This window comes from Cygnus atratus, chromosome 26 (assembly GCF_013377495.2).
Source record: "Cygnus atratus isolate AKBS03 ecotype Queensland, Australia chromosome 26, CAtr_DNAZoo_HiC_assembly, whole genome shotgun sequence".
Classification (NCBI taxonomy): Eukaryota; Metazoa; Chordata; class Aves; order Anseriformes; family Anatidae; genus Cygnus; species Cygnus atratus.
In genome coordinates, this window is record NC_066387.1 from 1,480,967 (window position 1) to 1,508,448 (window position 27,482).

The following is a 27,482-nucleotide window of genomic DNA, read 5'->3' on the forward strand; positions in this document are numbered from 1 at the left end:
GCGGCGGGAGGCCAATGGGAGGCGGGCTGCGTTGGGCTGCGGGTGGAGGGGCGGGGCGCGGGTCCCAGCGCAAAACGCGCGCAGGTGGCGGCGCGGAAAGCGCGCAGGGCGCCGCGCAGCGCCTGGGAGCGCTTTGAGGGGCCTGGGGTGTGCAGGATGGTCCCCGGCTGCCCCCCCGTCCTCCCTGGCGGGGTGTCCTGCCCGGCCCCTGGTCCTGCAGGGCAGCGCGGTGCCTCGCCCCCCACCCCCGGTCCCCAGGGGCAGCGCCGCTTCTCTGCCCTCCCAAAGTCCGAAAGAGCCGGGTTGGGTCAGCCACGCTCCCCAGAACGATCGGCCTCGCCCTCCTGCACCAGGCGCTCGCAGCACTTTGGGGAGCTCTGGGGATCTTCCTCCGCTCTTCTCGTGGCTCTGGGGCGCCTTCACCCAGGCGTCTGGGCTACGAGGGCAGAGAAGCGTGCCAACCCAGCGAGCTTTTTGCACAGCAGGAACAGAGGAGGCCCAGGCAGCCTCTCCTCGCGCACACACTGCCTGTGGGGTCAGCAGGCACAGCCTCTGAAAAACAGTCACCTTACCACTCTGCTGATCTGCGCAGGGCTGCAGCAGGATTTACTCACAACGTCAGCCCTAAGGCACTTCTGCCACTCTTCTCTTCCTGTCCCAAAACGGCTCTGTGAAGAGCCGACCACCCTTCAACCATCCTTTTTTTTTTTTTTTTTTTTGAACGTTTTACAGGATGGAACATTTCTACAGAAAATAGCACATTAGAAAACATCCATTCAAGTACAACATCAGCAGCAGAGCAGGACGAAGGTTTTATCGGCACCCAGAGCAGAGCTGGTAACACAGCCCAGCAGCAGGAACCACTTGGCTGGGGGCACGCAGAAGCTTTTAGCTGTGGCTTCAGCAGCTTTCTGGATGTTTCAGCTCTGTCTCGCCTCCAAGTCCACAGCTGTTTTCAGACCACGAGGCATACCGCCTCTTCATTATCCTAACAGCCCTCTTGGATTCAGGGAAACGCTGCCCTGCTAAGAGGTAACCAAAGCCTGGGCTCCTCAGCGCTTCCTGCTGTGAGGTACCGCTGCCAGTTTGTCCCTCCTTTGCTATTACCATCCCCACTACCAGTCCCCGACTTGCCCATCTCACTGCAGCAGAATACGACCTCTCCTCCTGGAAGCAAGCGGCAACATCACGAGGCATGTTGGTTTTGGCCACACCACTAGAAATCCTTACGTGCTTTTGTTTAAAAACGTTACGTCGGCTGAAAATCCCAAACAAAGAAGCCACACAGAATATGGTCAGCAGTAAAATAAGTTAGAACAGCACAACAGGACAGAACACATTCACAAATGATGGGATCCCTCCTCAGCCCTCCCATTACCAGATCAGGCTGCTGGCCTCCGTCGGCAGAGAGCAGAGGAGCAAACCAGAACCAGCTGCCACGGTACGCACCAGGCTCCTGTCAGGAGAGATCCACCTTTGCTCTCATTGTATAGAGCAAAGCACCCGGGACAGCCCTGTCTCGTACACAAGAAACATACATAACAGGGGGAGCAGATCATCTTCAGGCATTAGATGATTCAAGGAATGATTACTACAGAGTTGGTTTGCAGCCTTGGAATGCACAAAGCCATTTCAGCTGTAGCTCCCGACAAAAAGTTCACCGCAGCCTCACAAGCTAGGCATTTGCATCAGGTATTCCAGGTCAGTTTAACTGCAAGTTAATCCATGCCGCTTCGTTCCCCCCCTTAGACTTCATGTACACAGGTGCTCTGAAGCTCCACTGCTCAGTGGACTGGTGATTCACTGAGCGAGGCTTCCCTTCTGACCTGTCCACAGCTCTCTGAGCTCCACTTTGCAGCCAAGATCTCGCAGGGCAGCTTTGGCCACATCGTCACAGTCCCTGTGCGTTGCACGAGCTTCTGTTATTAGGTTCTCAGCTCCCATCTCTAAGATGGGCTGAGAAAAGTCCCGGCTCCGGGAGACCAGGTTGCGGATCAGCATGCAAGCCTGTTTCTGAGGAGAGAGGAAAACAAGAGGTATTAGCATCTTATGTAGGGAAATACCATCCGAGGGGGATGCTGGCACGCACAAAGCAGATCTGGCTCCAGCTGAGGAACCTTTTCTGGGCAACCAAATGCGAGATGCTGTAGACAGCAGCAAACTATTTTCTGGGAGAATAAAATCCACAGACAAAAGCATGGCTGCTATTTTACACTGATGTTTATACAACAAAACCTCCTGCTTCCGTTTGAGATTTACTGATGTTCCAACAGCAGCCAGGCAATACCAAGTACTTCTTTAAATAATATTAAGACAGAATTTTTTACAGGAGAGCCACCTTTCCACCCCCATGTATGCTCTTCCATATACTCTTCCGGTCACTTTGCTACAGCAGTTTATGCTGCTCTTTCAGAAATATTTCCTAGGGTATTTTAATATTCTGGAGAGCACGAAATGAGAACTCAGAAGCTAACTCCCTGCCATGCAGGCATTTTACTCAACTCCAGAGAAAAGATGGCAATGTCCCCTCTGTGAGGCATCACAGTAGCACAAGATGGCTCTGAAAGAGCCCTGCTCTTTTGAGGAGGAGAAGTCATGCCTTCAAGAGAAGCATTCCACGGTCACTTGAACCTGAAAGCAGGTGGGTTTGAAACCCAAACTAAATTTTGCTCTGACTACATCAGGACGACAGACACAGGGGGCCCTGCACTTAGATGCTGTAACTACCTTCCCAACATGCTCAACTTTTCAGTGTTCGTCAAGTGAAGGACAAACGAAGCAGTGAACACAACCAACACCAATCCTAGTGAATAACCAAGAGCTGTAAGGCAGATACCTGGACAGCCACTTCTCGTGGGTGCGCTTTCATAGCCTGAAGGGCTGCCAATGCCCCTCCGCCTTCCATGATGACATTACAGTTCTCAGGTTTGCGCAAAGCCAGCATGCACAACGCTGCACAACCTTGCTCACAGATCTACAAGACAAAGAGGAAGAGGAACGCAATTGCTGAAGATGTTGCTTTAATAAAACTAAATCATTGGAGTTCTGTTTTCCTGGTTTGGGGATTTTTTAATAAATAATAACTTTTAGTTTCTTCCACTGAAACATCCTGCTTCTGTGGCGTGTAAATTAAGTTTCATATGGTCACTTAAAACAGATTTTAAATAATTTCAATAGTGGCTGAAATCTGATCTGCAGTCCCAAAGGCGTAAAACATTTTATCCATGATTCCCTTATTCAAGAACAAGAAAAAAACTGTGATGTAGTAAGGTAGGCACACCTTTACATTTACAAAAATACTTGCCAAAGCGTGCACTTAACCACTCTCCATCGAGTGGATGTTAAGGGTTTAGTACATTGCTCACGTTATGAAAACAATTTTGTTAAACGCAATCATTTAACAAACGTACTTAGAATATATCTGCTCTCAGCACAAGCTGTTTATCACAAGTAAGAGCACAGCTGTGGGCCGTTCCCCTACACAACGTGAGATAAGGCTGCTACATTATGCAGCCCAAAGCCCTCCCTTCCCAGCCGTTGGGGGACATCAGCAGCGGCAGCCCAGTAGCCGCATACCTGAGGGTTGGCGAGGTGATGGCTTATAGCGAGCACAATGAGGTCTGTCCCACCAGCGCTCACTATGGCATCTTTCACATCATCGTTACCTGCAACCGCTCGGATGGCGCTCAGCACCTGCTTCACCACATCCTGCGTTCAGCAAGGAAAAACAGCTTAGAAAGCAGAATAAAAAGTTTCCCCGGCTTTTGGAAGCCATCCAGAACATCCCCCAGCAACTCCACTCAAGCAGCTGTAATTCCCAGCAACACTATTCTCATATTCTCACGTGTCAGGTGCACCTTCTTGCTAGGCAGAATAATAAGGAACTTGTTGGTTGGCAGAGGTTTTCAAAGTTTAAAGAATAAAACATCTCTTGAACCTCTTCTAGCTAGAATGGAGGAAAATCAGCAGCTCAGCTTTTCTGGGAGCAAGCAGAGTTCTGCTTGTGAGCCAGGGAAGACAGAGGAAATGGCCACGAGTACGGGGCTCAATCACTCCGTTCTTATCTGACAGAGCACACGTAATCTAGTTCTGCACATAAGGCTTCAAATAGGGAGGTAAATGGGATCAATGGCTGGATTTCAACACTAAGTGCACCTAAAATAATGCATTAATTCTAAGGTCTATTCACAGCTAGGACTTAAAAAAAATAAAAAATAAAAATAATCACAGCCTGCTGCATTATCCCCTCTCCCCCAAGTACACGTTACATCACTCACTGGATGGTCAATGCTGTCAGCCAGGAGAGACACCATGAAATTTAAGCCCCCGAGGTCCACAATTTCTTGACAGAATTCATTCCTGACAGAGAGGCGAGAAAGGGTGGCACACAGTTCACTGAGAACACCGGAGTTATCTGTGAATGCTGTAGAGGAAAGATGATAAACGGAGTAAGTATGAGCAAGAAGAGCTGCTAGCAGAATCAAGGTGTTTTAGTTTGCTTCATTAAAAAATTAAGAGCCACACCACCCCAGGAAACAGTGACTTCCCCTTTATAATTAAAACAGATCATCACAGACGACATTCTCTTCATTCTGTAGCTAGACAGAGAGAATACCTTTCCCTGGCAGAAATGCAGCACCTCAGCAGGGATAGTACATCTGTAAACCCGCACTGGGCTGTAAAATCCTTCCTAAACAGGCTGACAGATAGCTCTGATAACCGTCACCTTGGTGCTGCTGATAGCTCTGGAGCAGTCATTGTATTTCTCTCTTGGGGCACACTTCATCAAAGGAATTAAATCACGTTAGTAGCAAATTTCCAAACCATCTCTGGGGAACTTCAAGTTACGGCAAAGCATGGGTTTGAGATAAAAAAAAAAAAAGCACAGACGATTCAAAATTAAGATCAACAGCCAGGGGGTTAATTGTACCTTTTGCAGCCTCGATGAGGACCCTTAACCCGTCATTTTCCAACACGATCATTTTGGCGTGATCGTGAGCATGACCGAAGGGCACACGGATGTCGTCGTCAAACGTCATGATCCTGAGCGCCGAGGAGGCCGTTCGGACGACATCAGCGCTGTCTCCGTGCTGCACTATGGCTCCGGTCAGGAGCGGCAGCACCCCACCTTTCACAAAGTCCTGGCGGTTCTGCTCGTGTTTCAGACAGGCGTGCCGAATGCATCGGATCCCAGCCAGAGTCATTTCAGCATCCTCTCGATATTCTTTCAGGGTTTGTAGCAGCAGATCCTGACCAGCAGCGTCAAGTAGGTCTGGCTGCCCATCCAAGATGGCAGACAGAGTACAAAAGGCTTTCAGCATTAAATTTCTGTCTCCCGAAGCCAACTGGCAGGCAGAGAATACCACAGAATAGGCACCGTTCTGCCCAGCCAGGTAGCGGAAAGCCAGCTGCTCTTTGCACTGGTCAGTGAAGACCACTAGCTGCTCGGCCATCTCATTGAGATCAGAGTCAGCAACACATCTCCCAAGGGAATCTAAAGTCTAAAAGGCAAAAGAAAAGAAAAAAGAGAGAGAACAAGAGTTACTTTTCAACCTGAACTGTGAAGGAACAAGAACAGCTCTGTAGAGTTGGTTACATTTGTTTATTTATAACAATGTCCCGCTTTTAAATTTCACATGAATTTAAAATAGCTAAGAAACAGCTGTTTCAAAGAGCAACATTTTGTCTTCAACATTTTGTTTTTGTGCGTCAGTGTCGCAACGTCCCTGCATGTCAGTCTGACCAGCGGCAAGGAAACTGGGTCCCACTAGCACATTTCACAGGGGCCAAGGGCACGCACAAGTAGTTTTACATCCTGGCTGGTGAGTGACTGTATTCAGTCCTCAGAAGAGCCAGCTAACAGCTCCCACTTACGTTACTCATATTTCCTTCATTAAAGTTCTTCTGTGCTTTGACTACACCTGACAACGGCAGAATCTGCTTCTAAGTCGTGAAAGACAGCCTCTGCGTTTCCTAGCCAAGAAATATTGGTATTTTGCACTTACACAGGTAACACTACCGGAAAGTACAAGCTAGCTCTTTGACACTAGCTCTGAGATCGTGCGGGATTAACCACTCGTTTAAGAGCCCACAAAGAAATGGGGCAGAGGCAGTAGAATGTGTGTCTCATGATTCTTGTCTAATACTCAAACTCTTAGTTAACTCTGACCTTTAGAAGACAACACAAATATACAGTCCTACCAGCAAAATTGCATGCTTTTGCTTTTGACCATTTTCAGAGGCAGGCTGCCGCACAGCTTTCACAATATTGCTTAGATCAACACCTAAAAGGAAAAAACAAGAACAAGATTCATATTAGTTACAAGACCTTAAGTAAAATTTGGTAAGTTAACTACAGTGAACAAAGACAGGCTTGTTGTAAAGCATGGATCAATGCACACAGATGCTGAAAGGCTGCCAAAGCTCTGGTTAACTCTAATTGTCAGGTACATCCTGGAACAGAGAACTAATTCTGACTAAATCTCAGCTGGGAAAAAAAAAGTTCAATCTCATTCACCAAACCACACCTTGCAGTTTCACTTAAAGCAGTTTCTCAGTCGTAATTACTCCGTTAAACTAGGTTAGCATTAATAGTATCTACATTCCACTTTACACAGGCTTCATTTCAATACTGAAGGATCAATCTTTGCACATAGGTTCTCCGAAATTTTGAGAAACCTCAATCTGTAATAACCGAATTGCAAGCGTGGAATTAATTTGTGATACCTTGGGACTCAAACTGCTGCACAGCCTCTCTCACAGCCTCCTCCGGATCCATTTCAAATTCCGTGATGTTTTCCTGCACGGCATCATCAAACGTTTCCTGCGCAATCTGCTTGGATCCCATTTTACTCGAACGGAGCAAACCCGAACCTGCTCCTTTGTCCTGTCAGGAGGAAAGCCCACAATTAGCTTTGCTGTGAGACCTCGTAAGGTTAAGGCAAGACACAGACGGCGACCTGCTCTTTTTCAAAACACAGCGCAGAGCTCGAAACCGAAAAAAAATACTACAGAGGGGTGAATTTTTAACGTGCAAGAAAGAGGACAAAAGAAATAAGGGGGCCCTGCAGAGGCCCAGAATTGGGGCGGGGAGCTCGCTGCAGCTCGGCTGCGGATGGGGCCCGGCTCTCCCAGCCCTACCAGCCGGTCCTGCACCCCCGGGGGCTACCAACACCCGCTCTCGGGCTACCACACCCCCCCACCCCCCGGGCTACCACCGCCTGCCCCATGGCCACCACCGCCCGCCCGCCCGCCCCGGCCCCGCGCCTCCCTCAGCGGGCCCGGCCGGCCAGGAGGGCCCAGCCTGGCCCCCGAGAGGGCCCAGGGCCCGGGACCCGGCGCTGGGGGAGGCCGCGGGCGCTCAGCGGGGCCCGGTTCCGCCCGGTTCCCCCCGGTTCTCCCCAGATCCCCCCCGCCGCCCACCTCCGCCTGACAAAGAGCAGCGCGCTGAGGCGCCTGACCCGCCCCGGCCGCCGTACGCCCTGGCTCGGCCCTCTCAGTGCGCATGCGTCGACGCAGCGGGCGAGGGGGGGAGGGCGAAAAAAGTCACACCCGCCTCCCCAACGAGAAACAGCGCGGAGCGAAAAAGAGCACGGAGGCTCCTAGCGCGCACGCGCACCGCGCGTACTCTCCTCACGTGCGGTCGGGCGCGTTGTGCGCAGGCGCAGTGTGCGGGAGCCGCCAGAGGCGGAGGGGAGGGAAGGGGGCGGGGGGAGGAGCGCGGGGGCTGCTGGGAGGCTCCCGGGCGGCGCGCGGGGGGGGGGGGGGGCGTTGCGAGGCCGGGCGGGGGGCGCCGCCGGCTCGGTGAGGGCAGGGCCGGCTCCCGGCGGGGCGGGCCGCGGGGCGGGACGGGCCCTCCCCTCCTCCCGGGGCCTCCGAGCGGGGCGGCGGGCAGCCAGGGCCCGGGGGGGGGGCCCGCTGAGGGGTGAGGAGGGCGGGGGGTGGCGGTGGCGGCGGCGGCTGCGGGTGTTGCCCCCTCTTCGCCTCCTCCTCCCCTCACGCCGCGCTTCGCCTCAGGTTGGGCGCGGGGGCCTGAGGGGAGGGCAGAGAGGGGGCTGAGAGGGGGCTGAGGGGATGGTGAGGGAGCTGAAGAGGGGCTGAGGAGGGAGCTGAGGGGAAGATGAGGGAGCTGAAGAGGGGCTGAGAAGGGGCGCTGAGGGGGCTGAGGGGAAGATAGGGGGGCTGAGGGGAAGATGAGGGGGCTGAGAAGGGGCTGAGGGGAAGATGAAGGGGGCTGAGGGGAAGATGAAGGGGGCTGAGGGGAAGATGAGGGGGCTGAGGGGAAGATGAGGGGGCTGAGAAGGGGCTGAGGGGAAGATGAAGGGGGCTGAGGGGAAGATGAAGGGGGCTGAGGGGAAGATGAAGGGGGCTGAGGGGAAGATGAAGGGGGCTGAGGGGAAGATGAAGGGGGCTGAGGGGAAGATGAAGGGGGCTGAGGGGAAGATGAGGGGGCTGAGGGGAAGATGAGGGGGCTGAGAAGGGGCTGAGGGGAAGATGAGGGGGCTGAGAAGGGGCTGAGGGGAAGATGAGGGGGCTGAGAAGGGGCTGAGGGGAAGATGAGGGGCGCTGAGGGGAAGATGAGGGGCGCTGAGGGGAAGATGAGGGGCGCTGAGGGGAAGATGAGGGGCGCTGAGGGGAAGATGAGGGGGGCTGAGGGGAAGATGAGGGGGCTGAGAAGGGGCGCTGAGGGGGCTGAGAAGGGGCTGAGAGGAAGATGAGGGGGCTGAGAAGGGACTGAGGGGAAGATGAGGGGGCTGAGAAGGGACTGAGGGGGAAGATGAGGGGGCTGAGAAGGGGCTGAGGGGGAAGATGAGGGGGCTGAAGAGGCTGGGGAGGAGCTGAGAGGGTTGGGGGGGGAACTGAGAGGGATGAGGGGGGGTTGAGGGGAAGCAGAGGAGGCTGAGGGGGAGCTAATAGGGCTGAGGGGAGAGCTGAGGAGGGGGAGCTGAGAGGGCGTGGGGGGGGGGACTGAAGGGGGAACCGGAGGGGCTGAGGGGGGGAGCTGCCGCCACCAGGCACTCTCGGGAATCCGCCTTGGCCGAACCCGGTGGGCGCCTGGAATGTGCCGACAGCGGGAGGATCTCTCGTGTGGCCGTGCCCCGGTCAGGGACCGCATTGTGCTGTTTTGCTACAGGGGAAAAAATGGCCTCTCGGCGGATCACACGGGAGACGTTTGATGCTGTAGTGCAGGACAAAGTTAAGAGGTATCGCATGGACCGGACTGATGCTATAGAAGACACAATCCATCATTTTAAAGGTAAAGGAACCCGGGCATGACGTGCCATGGATTATAGCGGCTGCCGTGGCGATAGGTATCTTAGATTTCTTGGCTTCTGTTTAGGCGTATTTGCCTGAAACGTGGACTTGTGCTGGTGTTTTTCCACATCCATTTTCGTTTTAGAGGCTAATGGCTTGGTATGGCTGGCACTATTTTAATGTGGAGTGCAAATTCCAGGCAAAACCCGAATTTCAAACAAAGGAATTCTGTTCGGGCTGCATCCGAGAGTGGGTCCGATTTCAGGGCGGTCTCCAGAGACATCGCTGCAGGATGGAATTCTGTTGATGTCTGATAAGTTAAATAAATGTAGGAGTGCATTTGAGGCCTTTGAATCTTTGTGTTTCGTGTTATTTTTAGAGAAAAAACTAAAAGTGGGATGTTAATTTAGTGAATGCATACAAAACATCTGCAAATTCTTTTGTCTCCTAAATTTCATATTTAAAATGTCCAGAAAAACGACACGGATTACATTCATACAAAGCTGGGTGTTTTAAAACGAGATCTGTTTTCTTTAAGGTGTCTTAGCTTCAAAGAAATTATTTCTTTTAAATACTTAATCTTTTGCCTTCTGAATTTAGGTTCTAGATTTGGGATTCCTGGATACCATACAGGAAATTCTAGTATTTCTGACTGTGATGTTATCTATGAATTTGTAGAAAATATGATCTTCTGTTCAGCTGTGGAATTCTGATGTTCAGTGTGAGAACAGAGCTTTTGATTTCTTTTTACACCAGAGAAGTCTCAGTAGAAGCATTATTCACACAATATTGGAATCTTCCTAAACTGAGAAAAAATGTGATCAAGTAGAAAAGAGGCTTTATAGCAGAACTTGTATTTCAGCTTTAACAAGAGCAGAAGAGGATTTAATAAATTGCTTTGCAATGTGTGCGTAGGCATTTTGGGTCATTTGTTGCTTTTTCCATATTATGAGTTGTTCAATGTATATAGGAAAGCAAACAGGGATATCCTAAAGTTAGGGATGCACGCTGTTCTTCAAAAGTTTTGGTATTTCGACTCTGCAAGTGTCTAAATGTGCCTATTATATTTTTTTTTCCTAAGACTACTTCTGTGCATCAGCATATTTATGTTTTTATCAACATATTTATGTTTTTATCGTTGCAGCTCATTCAAGGCCTGTCCCAAGACCAAGATACGAAGACAATTTCCATGATGATGGAAGATACGACAATGCCCAGCACCATCCACATGATGACTGGAGTGAAGACCCTAGAGATGACTATCCGGGACCTTCTTACAGAGCTGCGAGCCCTCTCATTAGGAAAGATAACTATTACCACGAACAGTACGGCCGCCCGGTGACTCGTGACCGGGAGTTTGGCCACCCAGCATCTCGAGATCGGGAATTTGGCCGCCCAGCATCTCGTGACCGGGAGTACGGGCGCCCAGCTACGCATGACCGGGAGTACGGGCGCCCAGCATCTCGCGACCGGGAGTACGGGCACCCGGCCTCTCACGATCAGGAGTACGGGCGCCCCGCGGCTCACGACCGGGAGTATGGGAGCCTGGCTTCTCACGACCAGGACTACGGGCATCCCGACTCTTGGGAATCCACTGGACCGCATGAAACTGACTTCAGTTCTGCAGATATTTTAGGTGATTTTAGGTCGCCTGGACTCATGGAAGATGAGTATGGCAACATGGAAAGTCAGGAGTATGAGGTGGAGTTTGGAATTCAGTCCGACAGCGAGTTCCGACCCCCAGTGCGGAGGGGCAACATTGGCAGGGGAAGAGTTCTGCGAGGAAAGCGTATTGTGAGGGGCGCTGCTAAAACGAAAATATTCAAAGGAGATATCAAAGCTCCCCTAAAGAAATGGAACACTAAAAAACTGCAGCCAGGCCCTGATCAGAAGCCAGCTGTGCAACCTGATCAAATGCCAGAAGCTGCTGAACGGCCTAACCTGAGGCCGGTGCCTGTCCAGCGCCCTAATCCAAAGCTGCCTCTGCGACCTAATCAGAGGCCAGCTATAACAACCCAGAGACCTATCCTCAGGCTTCCGAAGCCTGCGCATGTTTTTAGAAATCTCAATTTTGACCTTGTGGACAAGTCTGACATTTTCTCAACGTTTGGAATACAAATCATAAAGTGGGCTGGATTTCACGCAATAAAAAACGATGCGGAATTTTCCCGGCTCTTTGGAGCTCTCTTTGAGCTGGAGACAGAAACCTGTGCAAAAATGCTGGCTTCGTTCAAATGCTCCTTGAAGCCAGAACACAGAGATTACTGTTTCTTTACTATCAAGAGTTTACAACATGCTGCTTTGAAAACTCCCAAGGTGGACAATGAATTTTTAAATATGCTGTTGGACAAGGGTGCTGTGAAAACTAAGAACTGCTTCTTTGAAATAATAAAACCTTTTGATAAATATATAATGAGGCTACAAGACCGCCTGCTAAAAGGTGTTACACCTCTGCTCATGGCCTGCAATGCTTACGAGTTAAGCATTAAGACCAGTGGTTTTGGTAACCCCAGAGAAATGGCAAGCGCTTTTGAGACCACCGTTTCTCTTTGTCGTAAGTCTTTAGCACTTCTGGGTCAGACCTTTGCGTTAGCGTCTGTTTTCAGGCAAGAGAAAATACTTGAAGCTGTAGGGCTCCAGGAAATGGCTCCAGCACCAACACTGTTCCCCAATTTCGATGATTCCACGTTGTTTGGAAGAGAGTACATTGAAAACTTGAAGGCTTGGTTAGAGAAAAGTGGATATCCAATTCAGATGAAAAAAGCCGAAGCAGACTCCACAGTACAGCTTCAAAAACCCTCTCCTGACACTAAAGTTACAAGTGAGTGAACGGTTGTAGAATGCCTTGCAGTACATAATTGCTTTATTTGTCACTACTGCTTAATCTCGTATCTTTTATGGCTTTACTAGGTCAGGAATTCCAAATTCTGGGATCTCCATGTAAGTCCCTAGCAGTGCTGAGGCAGGTAATTCTGTCTGCTGTAGCTATCACTCCAAGTTCTGTGCCAGGCTGTACAGATGAAAGTACGTCCCCTTTCTCCCCTCTCCCACACGCGTTCATGTTTCAAATCAAGGATTTTCACCTCGTGCATTTGGCTGCCTCAGCTGCCCTACCCTCCAACGTCACACCTTCCAGATAGGCCAGGACCACATCTGCAGCTGGCTACGTTCCAGAATAGATGTTTGCATATAAGCAGAGTCAGGGACGTTACCATTACCAGTTTTATCAGATGCAGGCCTATATTTTTAAGTTGTTTACACACAAGCTATAGGAATGCCATCTTCCCTACTGTCTTAGGCCAGTTCACCCTGTCTAAAGCATTCCTGGCCGTTCCTGTACTCATCTGCTCTTACCTAATTGGACTTCAGATACTTTTGCAGTGAGGTCTTGCAACACTGACACCAAGTGACTGATAATTTGCAACTTACCCCTTCAGAGTAGTGCTTGAATATACTTTTGTTCATTCTCCTTCATTTCTTCTAGCACCAAGAGAGGGCAGTTTTTGTGCCAATGCGTTGAAAAATTGCAAATGTCAATATGTCAAAGAATAACCAAGGTGACGTATTCATACCCTGTTGAAAATTACTCAATGGCTGCATTTTATTTCTTCCTACAGTCCCCCAGCGAGCTGATCGGAAAATCGTAGAGACAATTGAACAGCTAGTGAATAGCATTGTTTCGGGAACCTTGTCTGCCAAAGAGAGAAATGCTCAAAAGAACAGTCCTGAATACTGGTAGGTGTGTTTGAACAGTATGCCCTGCTACTGCTTTGCTCTCCTGAAGATATTTGGATTATATTTCATTAAATTCATTATTTTATTCAACGGGTGTAAGATCAAAGCCTGTTGTATATTTAACTAGATTATTTGAAAATCTTTGTGCTTCCTAATGTCCCTGGAAATTGTCCTCTTGCTCCTGTTTTGTGTAGTAGACCTCGTTCCTTTTGATCTGTCAAGAATGACTGTATGTCAATCCAAGTTCAAGATACTCAAAATAATTTACATTTACAAGGTGAACATATTAAAGGAATGTGCTTAAAATAAATATATAGTAACATTTCAGACTTCCTAGCGTTCTACGAGTAGTGTTGGCAAATGAAAGCTGAGATGCTTCCAAGTGTGATAATCTTTCAATATGACAGTATCACTCCATGTGTGAATTGCAGCGTAGCTGATTAATTACTAGCCAAATGATTTATGTCAAAGCCCTCCATCATTTACTTGCTTGGCATACTTTATATTTACTTGTTGCTTTAGAAATGAAGTTGCCTCTTAGGCTTTCGGGTTTAGGCTTTGTTTTATGCGTGCGATTTTGTTTTTATTTAGGTTCTTGTCTGATGAAGATAGTCTAGAATACAAGTATTACAGGCTGAAGTTATCAGAGGTGCAAAGACGGACATCATCAGGAAAGGAGGCAGGTGGTGAGGGCAGAACACTAGAAGAAGCTGCAACAGAATCGGTCAGAGCTATGTTGTATGCCAGGAAAGTCGCAAGTATTAAGAGAAGGCTATTTAAAAGGAAAAGGCTGGGAATTATTGCACAACGTGGAATTCGAGGAAGGAAGGTGAGGAGAGCAACCATAGGGACGCAGACTGTGCTTTCAGCTGGCACAATGCTGAAACACCAAGACAAGCATCTTCAAAGTTCAGTTGAATCAAAGCCTTCTATGTCAGAAACCAGCACGTCTGAGAAGAACTCTTCCCTTGATGCAACCTCGTCTTTACAATGTGCCACCAGTTCAGAGGCCCCTCTGCCAGCAGAAGAAAGGGCGGATTCTGAGGATTTAGTGGCACCATCTGAACTTTTCGTACCATTGCCCTCTCAGTTTCCTGATGGTAAGTGACAATTCAAGATTAGATTTTAAACTGCAAATTAAACTGGAAATTCTAATCATTTGTTCTGTGAAAGTAGATAGTTCTAAACTGTGCTGACCTTCCAGTGATGTAGATTTTGTACGGATCTGTAGATAAAGGAGTGTTCTGTTTTCTGCAGTGGATGCTAAAACAATGGAAACTGCTGAGAAGCTTGCCAAGTTTGTTGCTCAGGTAGGACCAGAAATTGAGCAGTTCAGCATAGACAACAGTGCAGATAACCCAGATCTGTGGTGAGTAACCTACACATTTATCTGTCTGACCAATAAGAAAAACCAAAATCTAGCTAAACGATTATTAAAGTGAGATTTCCTTCTATTATTTTTTGACATGCATGCTTTTATTTGATATGTTTAGGGATGGAGGATTTTGAGCAATACTTCCTCTTGTCCTGTTCAGCACCTCTATTAATGGTAAATGTCCAAAGTAACTAAGAAAGAAAAACATTTCTCCAAAATGCACGTATACTGAAATATTTACTCTTTTTCTTTTATATCCTAAGTAGTCAGCTTGCATCTTGAAACAAGTGTTCTGCCAGAGTACTTTCAATCTTTTTTTTCTTTTAAATGAGGCTTTGATTATAATGGCCTATGTGCCCTAGCGTAAATTAGCACAGATCTTTCACTTTTAGTTGTACTGTGCCAACAAAAATGGAGCCCTGTTGTCTTTTCTGTCTCTCTCAGAATCAATAAATCTATTTCTACATACACCACATAACTGATATTTGGAAGACCTGAATTCTCTTCTGGGGTCTGCTGTTTGCCTTCTGGGTGATCTAGAGCTAGCTTCTTGTCTTAGTTTGTCCATCAGCATAATGAAGATAATTGTACTAAATTCTTCACAACACAATTTGGGAACCACACCTCTTAAGAGATGAGGAGAATGATTGCTGTACTTAGCACATGTTGTAGGGGAATCCTACAGTTCTTCAAAAACATATCTGGAATGACTATTCAAAAAGCTAAAAAGAGATTTATTTGTGGTATCTTGCTTGTAGATGAGAAAATCTTACTGATATTATTTTCACTGTAATTTTTGTCCAGGTTCCTACAGGATCGAAGCAGTTCTGCTTTCAAGTTTTACCGAATGAAAGTCTATGAGTTATGTCCGTCTATCAACTTCAGTGCTGTGCCAGAAGCAACCGATGCTGGGGAAAATGCTAAACCTGAAGAGAGAAATTTGGATATTTCAGAAGAGGAGGAAGAGGAAGATGAAGAAGAGGAGGAGGAAGACAATGAGGAGGAAGCTGAGTTTGAGGAGGATGTTTCTCGACCTTTGGAAGAAGTGGAGCAAGCAGAGGAGGGAGAAGAGGATGATATCTCAGCAGGTAGAAGTGCGGAAAACCTTGCTGAAGAGTTGATTTCCAAGACAGGAGAGGAAATTTCAACAGGTGAAAAGCAGCTAGCTACATCATCTGATGGTGCTGTACCAAATCTGTCAACACAGGCATCAACTCCTGCTCCTGGTACACTATTTCCCCGCAAACGAATCAGCAGCAAGTCTCTGAAAGTCGGTATGATTCCTGCATCTAAAAGGATATGCCTCATAGAAGAACCAAAAGGTGAGTGCTACAAGTGAGTTTTGTATGTATCACTACAGAAATTGAGCATTTTATGTACTTTGTTACTGATTGTTATTGGCTGAAAGATTAACAAAAATGAATACAGTGTTCACTTGAGATGGGAAAGGAAATTCTGAATAAATGGTGTAACATTTTTTTTTTGTATTGTGGCATAATAGCAAACTTTGCTAAGATTGAGATTACCTGCGTAAAACATCGTTCCTCAGATATCTCTAAGTGTATGTGAATGTTACCTTTTCTCCGGGGCTTAAAAAACCCACAGTAGTCGTTTTTGCAGGTTTCAGTTCATCAGTGTGTGACAGGTTTAACAGGCCTAAGTATAGCACTGAACACATTTTGAGTATCTGACAACTCTAAATATATTTAGACTTTGGATTGGCCTGCTAAATTTTGTCAATACAGCCACAGCAGGGAGGTAGGTCATGATATCCTAAAAATTGAGATATAAGTAGCTTAAAGCTGATCATATGTGCTCTGCAGCTGCTTTAACAAATGTGTTCCCTCTGTGTAACGATATTTATTGGTGAAGGCTGTCATTTGTGATATGAAAATGATATACAATAACCCCATATAGGTCCAGTCTGAATTTTCTGTCAGAGTATTACAGAAGCTCATGGAAATGGAAGGTCTGAAGTCCTTATAGTAAATCATCCATCGGTGTATTGCTGGCAAGATATATCCAAAACTCTATGCATGAATGCACTTGATTCTCCTTTTTTTTTTATGTAGTTTGCGGGGCAGAGGGGAGTTGTCTGGCTGTTTTTTGTTTTTGTTGTTGGGTGGTGTTTTTTTTTTCATTCTGATCTTTCTTGATGATTCTGGCCTTAGGCCAAGGCATCGAGTTAGAGTTCCACTTGAGCATGTACTTTTTGAGTTCTGTATTGGTTTTCTTTACAGCTGATTCTTGTCTTTGATTTGACTTGCAGTGCACGAACCTGTCAGAATTGCTTATGATAGGCCTCGTGGTTGCCCAGTTACAAAGAAGAAGAAGGTAAAGAAGTCTTCTGGTTTGCCACTGCATTCTGAGAATCAACTGTCTTTATAGGAAATAGCCTCTGAAAATGTGTTATTGTTAAAAATTCAAATTAAAATCAGACTAAAAAAGACTAAATCTGAAGAGAGCCATGACTCCTGTTATCTTGTAACTACCTCTGTCAAAATTAAACATACCATGATTAGAGCACTATTGCTTTTTTATAATATCTGTGTATTAACCCTCTTAAAAAAAAAAAAAAAAAGAAAAAGAAAGAAAGGAGTGCATTGCTGTCTGGAAAACGATGTAATTTTTTTTTGAACATTTAGTGAAATGCCATTTGCCTGCTGCTGTATTTGTAGTATGGATTCAGTCATTAGATCATTTAGTGGTTGTTAATAAAAAACATAACTACCATTTAAAATATTAAAATAGAGTACACTTTCATAATGTAATTAAACAGATTCTGAAATGGAAATATATATATATATATATTATTTTTTTTTTGTAAACTGGCAAGACAGATATTTACTCTTAGACTTTTTGTGTGTGGCTACAGGAAGTGCTGCCTAAAACATAATTTTGCGTTTCCAGAATCTTAAACACAATTAGTTTATACACTTTTTTGGGGGATTAATTTTTAATATATTATCTCCCTCTATAGTAACAACAAAATCTTTTTTTTTTAATTTTTTTCCTCCCCACAGAAACCAAAAGATTTAGAATTCTCACACAAGAAACTGACAAACAGGAATGTAGGTTTCCAGATGCTTCAGAAGATGGGCTGGCAAGAAGGACATGGCCTGGGTACACGAGGAAAAGGAATCAGAGAGCCTGTAAAAGTGTATGTAATGGGAACAAAATACAGAAATCTGACAGCTGTGGAAAAGGCTGGGATTCTAGTAGCAACTATTTTTATCTAACCCACCTTGATGTGGCCAGTTCCGTGTTTTGTTTCCTTCTTGATGTTGGCCTCTGGCCTCAGCAAAGTTGAGCGTGAAGACTTCACGCATATTTCTGGCCAGGCTGGGCAAAATGTGGTCTGGAAGGTGGCTGTTCCTTGCTGTACAATTTGACATCACTGAAGGCTGCAGTGTGAATGCTGCAGGGTGTGGACACTTCTAAAGGTACCTGGGTGCCTCTGTTATTCAGGAGGTGTTTTGTTTGGCGTATTTATTTATTTTTTAACACCTAGTATTATCCTGGGAATCTCCTTGCTGCCATACTAGGTACATTCATAACACATAAATAGATTTTAGGAATATTATAAACAGTACTCCCTAGGTTTAGGCAACAAAATATTTTCGCTGTAAATACATAATGTATTCCACTGCGTGCCGAAAGAGGTAAGTGCATCTGCAAGGTAAGTGTGCTTTTTCCTTTAAAGTGTAGTTTTGTCTTTGAATCTTCATTTTGTCTTTTAAAGTTGCTGTATCCAGTGTCCACTGCTGCCAGCACAGAGAACGGATAATATCTCCTTCAACTCCCTGACTGAATAAGGAGGCAGAATCAATTTATTTCTATCTAAACCCATATGCCAAGCTCTCAAGTCCATGCATATAGTTTGTGGGTTAACATTCCAGTTTCTCCAGGGATTTCTATTTTCTCTTCATGCTTTTGACAGTATTGGTCATTTTAATTGGTGGCATACTTCAAGTTGTTTGTTTTCCTTTCTTCCTTACGGCTCCCTGTGGTCCAGTGGCCATTACTGTTTTTTCCATTGATCTTTTATCTGCAGCAAATGGACAATGACAGAGCAGCATACCTCTCCTATGGCTGTCTGGTGATCACAAATGTTAGAACCTCGGGTTCTTAACTTCAGCACTTGTTGGGACCGAAGATATTAGTAACTTTTTTTTTCATTTCTATAGCTCGTGGCACAAATCTTGCTGCACAGCTAATCATAAGCTAATTGTAGCTGGTCTGACAGTTAGTCCCTCACATTCTGAAAGTTTCTGGCTGTGTTTAATATGTGAAGATACTGGTTTTCCAGCATGTGTCCTCTTGTAAAGACACATGCAAAATAGTGAAGGTCTGCTTTCTGTACCCCTTACAAAAACTTGTGTACCTTTTCTGTAACAAAGAGGTAAGTCCATATCTGACTGTTTTCATAGCGTCTACCTGTCTTTACTTTCCAGCCAAAGTCATTCTGTGGACAATACTTTACAACAATCTCAGTGAGAATGAAACCAGTGCAACTTAACATTTTGCTTTCTCTTGTTTGTTGCTTTGATACAGTGCTGTTTTGTTTTTTTTTCACCTATTAACCTGTAGCCTCTACACTTTCCTCCCCTTTTTTCCTCCCAGCTCTTCTACTGATGACTTGTTTAAAAGTCCATGTGCTGTCTTATCTCCTCTGAGCAAAACGGGAAGGATTAATAAGTAGCCACTCCAATCCCAGCGTAGAGCTTACCTTGATCATTATATGACGCTGGTATCTAAAACTGATACATGGAGGCACATCAGTTGTTAGTGGAACCTGAGGCTTTTTTTTTATTGGAAAAACTTACGGCTTGTCTTTGAAAGGTTGCAAGAGCAACTTGTATTTTAATTTATGTTACTGTAAAAGGTTTACAAATTGGGTGGTGACTCCTCAAGGAAATGATGGCTCCAAACATTTTAAAGGGAGTTTCATGTTAGCCTTGTGTTGCTTTTCCCTGTCTTGAGAATTTTAATTGTCACAGCTCTGGGTCTGACCAATTCTACAGTTCAAGAGGTATCCTAAAACCAAAACATATCAAAAAACAAACAAACAAACAAAAAACAACCACTTAAAGGCAGAACACTGTAGTGGGATAGACGTTCCTGTGAGTAATTATCTTACGTCTTTGATTAGTTTCTTTATTCTGAAAGTAGTCTAGAAGAGGAACTATAGTGTATATATAGTATATCAACAAAAAAAAGTGTTCTTTCTAACTGGAAGTATGAAGCAGCCCTTATGTAATGGAAGCAGCAAATGAGGTGTCTGCTTCAAAGAGTTCATGCTTTAAAAAAAAAAAAAAGTCCAAATAAGTGTTTTAAGAGTGTGTATATGTAAGGTATTTGGTATTTTGTAACCTGTTGAATTCTCTTTGGGAAGATCTTAAATGCAGGGAACGTATAACTCCATGTGGGAATAATAGACATTCATTAGACCAAGAAATTGAGAGGATCTTTTAGGTGCTTTACTTCTAAATGTAATTTAAAATGTGACTTTACTTGTTCGTGTAGCTGCAGTGTCAGACTCTAGTACCATTCAGAAATAAAAAGAGCATCCAGGATTTCCGCTGTGGACTGTAAAGTTCAACTTGCTTGTCAGAGCCTTTGAATGTTCTTTTAGACTTGCATAACAACCTACTTGGCTGAAGTGGACCTGTTATTACAGAACTTAGATAAGAACCATTTTTCGTTATTTAAGATTCTCAGATTAATTTCAGTACATGGGGCAATCTAAAAAGTTTTTCCTACTTCATGTAATGAAATCTCTAATAGCTAATACTTACGTAACTGACCTGGAGGATAAAGCTGGCACAGGGTATCATTCCTGTGGCAGAGTTTTCATTAATCTTAGCTTTGTAATGGGTATGGTCTATGCAAATAGCCTGGAGAAAGAGATAATTTTGTTAATTATTTGTGTCTCTGCATTCTTGTGGGTCATCCTCTCCCATCTACTTCCAGGGTAAAAAGCTGTTTTGATATTGTTGAGGCCCGTCTGCTTCTGTTGACATGTTTGGATGAAGAGAGAGATGAGTTAATGACTTTTTTTCTTTCTTGGAAGGGCAGGACCTCCAGGTTTTGTCTATGGTGTCTGTTGTGCAAGACTTCAGCTTGCTTGGGGTACTAGAAATCTCAAGCAAGCAGCATTATGTTCCCTTGGTAAAAATTTCATCTTTCATGCAGAGTTAGTGGTGTTTCCTACTTACTCCTCAATGTCTCTGACTTCTGCAGTTTTTGAAATGTAAGAAACGAGGCAATTTTCACCATCTTTTCAACAGAGAATCCTATCTGCCATGAATAAAGTGGTTAATACAAAAATTCATGTAAGAATTTGATCTGTTAGATGATTCTATCTACGCTGTTCCCTTAATATGGTAGGAACATTTTCTTCTAGTGGGTGTTTGCATGTGTAACGGGAGGTGGGAATTATTTTATAGTTGATCTGGTATGTCAGGTACCAAGCCTTTGCTCCCTTCCTCCCCCAAATGAAGCAGAGGTACTTTCCACTCGAATTGTGTCTGTTGGAAGGTATTGTTAAGATCTCTTCTGCACATTGTCGAATGTAACGGAAACAGTGTGTTCTAACTATTCATTTTACTCCCTAGGGGTGCTACCTCTGCAGGGGAGGGCTTGGGTGTTGCAGGGGAAGAAAATAAAGAAGATGCATTTGATGTTTTCCGTCAAAGAATGATACAAATGTACAGGCAGAAAAGAGCAAGTAAATAGGTATGTGCAATGGACAAGTCTGGTTTGTGAATTCCTGCAAACATTAAAATACCATTTTTTTTTAGTCTTCCTTTACCAAGAAAATATGGTTGTTTCCATGAGTATATCTGGCTTCTTAATGTTTCAAGAAAATCCAGCCCTACCTTGAACTGCTGAATTACCCCAAATCTTACTTTCTAGGTATGACATAAAGAGACTCGCTCACTAGAAAGTGCATGGATATGCAAAGGCTGCTGTGTGAAAGATCTTCAGCAGAGTATGCCAGTATGAAGAACTCTTTGTTCTATAGTAGTGGACTTGAACGCTAATGTATTAAAACATTTTCCAAGGTTAAAGTTAGTCTTGTATTTAATTGTGCAAGCTAACAACTTGGATGTCATCTTCTGAGGAAGAAACAGCTGATTTTGTTCTCGGAAGTGCCTGTTTACCTATCTCTTTGGCCAAGTTTGCCTGTTTTGTGATGAGATGGCTTACTACAAACAGAATAAGCAACATTAAAATTATGACTAGCTTGCTTCGGCTCTGTTCCTTTCTGAAGCCAAGAACCTTCTCAAATTCAGATCTTAATGCAAGGCAGTCCAGTTTATATTTTACTACATTTTGTTGATGGGCTAATCTTCTGATTCACTTCTGGAGTCTGCATAAAGCAGTTTCTTTTCCTCTACACGACAATTTCAAGAAGAATCTCTACCTGTGTGCTTATTTTATATAGGATTCTATACTTAAGTGTAGGATGAATAACTGAGTTCATCTGAGTCTGAGAACACTAACTCTTCCTTGAAAACTTCGGCTGCTAAGGTTTTCCATTGTAGCAAGCAAGCAGTACATATTTTATGTGTAATTTTTGATTTACACAGATTTGCAGCTCTTGTCCAGCAAATTCTTGAGTAATCTCTTTCCTTCTCAAAGAAGTTTTAAGTCATGACCTGGTGCAATCCATGTGTCTGCAGAAAATGCTGAAGGAAGATACTTGGAAGTCAGATAATCAGAAGTGGAGCGTCAATTTTTTAAGACCATCAGTTTAGAGAGTTATTTCTGTTTCTATTAAACATTTGCTTTGCAGAAGTTCTTTGATTGGAAAAAATCCCAAGAAATAAGACAAAAAGCTTGTCATTCTGAGGGACTATTCCAGAACACACTGAAAGAGAAGACTGGATTAATCTACTCTGCTTCAACAAAAAGCAGTTCCTAACTTCTTGGTGAAGCAGCTCTGAAGACATGAAAGTTTTAGCAGTGTTACCACAAATAAACGTTCAAGGTCTGGTCATTCATCTTTTTCAGACTAGCACATCAATAAGAGAGAGATCTGTGACTGGATTACTGAAAGTGACAGAATTTAATATCACACTTTTTAGCATACTCCTCCATCATTACCTTTCTCAAACAAGTCAAAAGTCTTCACTTGAGCGTTACAGTACCAAAACCTACTTCGCTGACGTTCTCTTTAAAGAGCTTATCTTGAGCTGGCGCATGTTTTGCTTACTAGGATTGAGTGCTGTCTTGCTGGTGTTTTCATCCTGCATCATGCTTCTTGCAGAGCAAAGAGCTTGTGGTACACCACTAATAGCACCCCACAGTAATGTTGCAGCATCTCAAGTTCCTAACTGACAAATACGCAAGAAAATGTGCTCTTCAGTTATCAACTTGCCTGTACCTGCTGTTTAAAGAACAAAATTATACTCTCTCTATTAAAAACCCTGCTGGTTGAAAGGGAGTGTCTTCGTTTTCATTCTGTAGCAACAAACTTTTCTTGCCTGTAACAACCAGTTCTAGTTATGAATGCAAGTTTGTTTTTTCCTTTACAGTACGAGTCTGTGAAACCAAAAGAAACAGTATCATGTCATGGTGTAATTTTCTGATCACTCAATTTTAGTTGCTTTGAAGCACATGATCAGTGAATAAAACCATAATGGCAGGTATAGAAAAATATCATGCTGGTAGTTCTGTTTTTCCATGAACATCACGTGTCTTCACCTTTACATTACAAGAAGCTGAAGCATGAAGGCCAGAAATACAAATGAGTTTATCTGGTTATTACACTTGATTAAAGGATAGGTTAGGGGGTTCTTGTAGGCTTTACTTGGAAGTACTTAAAATCCATGAATGTTTTGGACCACAGGCTACTTTAAAGGTCATCAGTAATGATATTTGGCAGTGTACACTTATCTGTTAATAAGTTCCCATTTGGGTTTGTTCTTCACTGCCTCTTTTTCTTTCCAGTGCCTGTTTAGCAGTTATGCAATATAAAACTTGAGCCTTTCGAAAAGGAGATCTATCAGTCACAGCCTGTTTTAGAATGACAGTCTGGAACCAATATTGTTGGCTTCTGAACTATTTCTCAGATCCCCTCAGAAGCTTTTCTTTTAGTTTCATTGATGAAGCTTCCAGTATTGCTGTTCACGATTTTTATTTCCTTGCAAACTTCCAGTTCACCTCTTCTTTGACATTCACATTTTGGAAGCATTCTTGATTATATGTTACACTACTTGCAAAAAGGCACAAGGCAAAGTGTAGTTTCACTTTGGATTGAAATCCACTCTCTCGCCCAGATCAGCATTCTGTGCTACTCTGATTTAACCCGAGTTTGTTGGGCATAGTACCACTTGGGGTGCATTTGCTAAACACCTACTTACCCAATCTGGGAAAACTGTTGGTATCCAGATTGGAAAATGGTACCTTCCTTTCTGATTGCAATGCAGAGTATAATGCTGTCTTGAAAATAAAGGTGAACATTGGGAAAATCTTAATCTGCTACCCTGGATGACTGTAGTGTGGTCTATCTTTCTTGTGCCAAACTTTAATTTTGGACAAGATATCAGCAGAGCAGTATTGGTGCTGAGATTCCAGTGTTGCTCTCAAAGTGGGTTGCCATTTGCCACTTTTATCTTGTGTTACCAAGAGATGACCTTACGCTCCTTTTCCAAAAGGAATTTCCTTTTATTTTGACCTGCTTTTGCAGGCAGTTCTGATTTGAAAATTTAAATACATGTACATGTGAAACATTTGTTATGCAGATACATTGCCTTGTTTAAAGTTTACTAGCTTCTTTTCTGTTATTTTAGTTCCAGGCTCTCTTCCATGAAGACTGCAAGCTTCAGTGAACATTTTAACTAACTTCAATGGTGTGTCTACTGTCTTTTGGTTGTTTTTTTGTTTTTTTTTTTTGCCATTAATCTTGTAGAGCAATTTGCTAGTTTCTGTTCCATGCAAATTGGCAGTAGTGCTTAGCTAGTAACATTAGCTGCTTATGTTATTGGATAACTGACATTTCTTTTTAGTGTAAGTAAACATGTTAGCATTGTTAATCTTTTAATATCCGCAATAAATGTAGAACTAAACAATTTCTGGTTTAAATGTTTTGCTTGTGAATTTGGCCATTTGTAAGAGATATGCATCATTTTTGGCACTAACAAGTGGAATTGAGATTATGCAGTGTTACATTAGTGTAAAGCAGGATTTTATAGTGTACGAGGGAAGGAAGGTCCCTCTGTTTCTGTGCTGCTAAGTGTTTCTGTTGAGAATACCCACTAAATCATTTCTTAGTCACTGTTTCATGTGGCTTCCAGTGCTTTAAAACCATACACAGCAGTGTTACTCTCCACAGGAATGCCAAAACCAAGGTGCCCCAGTCAGAATGCAAGAGTTTTACCCTTTATTCATGTATCCCAGGAATTAGTTGTCTCTCTGATTTTCTTTGTGTACTGACTTTACGAAAGCAAAGCTTTCTCTTTTCATATATGCGTGTGGTTTACTGTTGCCTTTAAATTCAAATTCCTTTGTAAGACAGGATATGAGGGGGAAAATTGCAACAAAATGAAATTTAACAATTGTGCAGCCACCTTCTATTTAGAGGTGAAGTGAGTGTTTATTTGCTAAAGATACCAGCTAGGTCTCCTGCCCCTTGTTTTTATACTGACAGCTGTGGCATGCTTTACTAGACAAGCTGAAGTCCTGGCTATACCTTTTTCTTCCTTTTCCTCCTTTGCCTTCAACAATTTATTATATGTAAGGACCTGGTTCTAGAAGGGATGTTTGCTCTCGTTGGAGAGAAATGAGGAGATCCCCATTTTGGGGGAGGTGCTCTAACAGAGTAAAAGAACTATAGTTAAAAAATAATACACTGTTTGGAGTAATTGTGTTGGAGTAATACGGATTTTTTTTGCCTTCAAGGCTTTTCTTTGGTGTAATATCAGTGACGTTTTTCCTATTTATTGGTTTTTGTTTATGTTAGACAACACTACAGCATCCTTAGTGTGAACACTTAATCTGTGCTGAGATGTTACTTCTCAAAATCAATGTACAGTATTTTTTTTTCTATTGATATTCCGTTCTGCTTTAAAGTTAATCCTGATGTATGGTGCCCAAAGAAAGTCTGGACTCAGAAATTCAAATACTGTTATTTTGGATTGTTTTCTATCCTACAAGCAGGTATATTTTCTAATTGAAAATGAAGTCTTGGAAGTGCTGTACCATCTGTCATTCTGCATATCTCATGACTGAGTGGCCAATCACAACCAGACTGTAGATTTGAGCAATAATAAACACCTGAAATGAGAATATGCTCAAAGAACAATAGGGTACTTCTGAAATAAATAGTTTTTGTGAACCTTGTTAAGTAGGTAACTTGCTGGATTGCAGCAAGTGTGGAAAATGTTTGCATTATCTGTGGGCAATAAAGTTACTGCTGTTTAAGAAAGTGCTAGCACGCAGTGTGTTCTCTTCAGCCTTTGGTGCCTAATTCATGTCATTAGAAGGTTGTGCTAATTTCCTCGAAAATTACTTCCTAGCCAAGACTTTGCTCTGAGAGGGAAGTCATATCTCATTATCCTGCCCCTAGGTAATGAAGCAATGGAAAAGCAGCAAATACGAAGGAAGAAAATCGTATTTTTAAACAACTTCCTCTTTGGCAGTTATTTGTTACAGACTATTTCATTCATGGGGTTAACAAAAGTTCTTGTCTTTCAACAGTTTCCAAGACCTGTTTCAGAAACTGGAACTGTTGTTGGATAGGAAATCAGAACTTTGAAAAACAATCTAAAATGAGAGAGCATTGACAAGCCCCAATCCGTAAGTTCTGGCTGTGTTTGATGCCTTATCAGTTACCGTGTGCTATTTACCACCGTTAGCGGGAGGAAGGGTGGTAAAGGCAGTTTGATGCAGTTCTAATTTCTCACGTACACTACGTACAGAAAACTCCAGTAAAATAACTGTTCCTGTTCAGTGCTGGCAGTGACACGTAAGTCGCTCTGAGGATGCAGATCTGTTCTCAGATGTATACAGATGTGATGTGTATGTACCTCCCAAACTCACCATTTAATCCTATGTGTAACCACTATATGATACTACATAATAAATACTAAATACTACTACTAATAAAGAAGACAAGTTGTTCTGGGTGTAATTTGGCACGGAGAGCAGAGGAATAAAAAGCAACTGTCCCTGCCGCCTGCCACCAGTCACTGTCACACGTTGGTCCCACCACGGTGCTAGAGAAGCACGCGCTAGGAAAGCCAGAGGCAGCAGAGGGAGCAAGGGGCTTCGTTAGGCACCGGGGAGCGGGATTTTCCTCCCGTTCCCTCCGAGGTGTCCTCAACAGCGCCCGGTGCGGGGACCCTGAGGGGCCACGGCCCCCGGGGCTCGGTCGCCGCCCGCGGGCTTGTCACGGGAGCGCCGTTCCCTGAGGCGAGGGGGGCCGCGGCCATCTTAGGGGGGCGCGGGAGGGCTGGAGCGGGCCCGTGCCCGGCCTCGGGCGTCGCGGTGCGGGGTGCTGGGTGTGGGGTTATCCCCTGAGGGGCCATGGAGTGATGGTTGTGGGGTGGCTGGGTGGCCCTGCTCCTGTCCCTCAGGCTTGGGCCACCTCTGCTGCACTGCGCCACAGGTGCCGTCCAGAAATGCCCCTCAGGGAAGGGGTTGGAGCAACGTGCTATGGGAATCTAGGCTGGGAATTAAGGTTTTTTCCACACAAATAACAATGGGATGGGACGGCACAGTCACAAACGCCTGGTGATGTCCCAGGTGCTGTGAGCAAATTGGTCACAGGAAAGTACAAAGTGTGTGGAAAACGTTTGTTCCCAAATAGTGCAGTCATATCAAAGAAGGCCTCTGCTGTGGGCCAAGAAAACATTTTGGCACTTAGAGGCATGGGCAATACCTGTGGGAATCACATGCTGGATTACCGTACAGGGTCAAACACGAGTTATTTAGCAGTATTTTGAAGTTTCCAACCTGATTTATTGATTTAAAACTATTCTAACCCAAACAATATTTTACTTGGCTTATGCTAACATGAACAGTTTCCTCAGCTGTTGGCATTGCCACCAGATGAAAGTGCAAACAGAGCAGAGATTCCCTTCATGAAAGCAGATGTGGAATCTGACTT

At 44.5% G+C, this 27,482-nt stretch overlaps 2 protein-coding genes across 6 annotated transcripts; one reads left to right on the plus strand and one right to left on the minus strand.

Annotated features, from left to right (window-relative positions):
• Positions 1-1,290: 1,290 nt before the first annotated feature.
• Positions 1,291-7,510, minus strand: ARMC6 (armadillo repeat containing 6). Its single transcript, XM_035569816.2, has 8 exons — positions 7,423-7,510; positions 6,727-6,886; positions 6,202-6,284; positions 4,931-5,501; positions 4,278-4,423; positions 3,577-3,708; positions 2,837-2,974; positions 1,291-2,013 (listed from the first exon to the last, which is right to left on the minus strand). Exons 1-8 carry the CDS (start codon positions 7,504-7,506, stop codon positions 1,801-1,803), a joined length of 1,527 nt encoding a protein of 508 aa, XP_035425709.1. The 5' UTR covers positions 7,507-7,510; the 3' UTR covers positions 1,291-1,800.
• Positions 7,511-7,759: 249 nt separating this feature from the next.
• SUGP2 (SURP and G-patch domain containing 2) lies at positions 7,760-25,799 on the plus strand. Of its 5 annotated transcripts, none has more exons than XM_050715568.1 (11): positions 7,760-7,803; positions 9,134-9,256; positions 10,400-12,076; positions 12,873-12,990; positions 13,582-14,090; positions 14,248-14,359; positions 15,170-15,687; positions 16,635-16,699; positions 17,389-17,525; positions 20,983-21,103; positions 21,284-25,799. In XM_050715568.1, exons 2-10 carry the CDS (start codon positions 9,142-9,144, stop codon positions 21,101-21,103), a joined length of 3,372 nt encoding a protein of 1,123 aa, XP_050571525.1. In that variant the 5' UTR covers positions 7,760-7,803; positions 9,134-9,141; the 3' UTR covers positions 21,284-25,799. The 5 variants fall into 5 exon arrangements, with proteins under 5 accessions (XP_050571525.1, XP_050571526.1, XP_050571524.1 ...); XM_050715569.1 differs by having other exon boundaries at positions 24,166-25,799; XM_050715567.1 differs by lacking the exon at positions 7,760-7,803 and adding an exon at positions 7,875-7,924 and having other exon boundaries at positions 24,166-25,799.
• Positions 25,800-27,482: the final 1,683 nt, after the last annotated feature.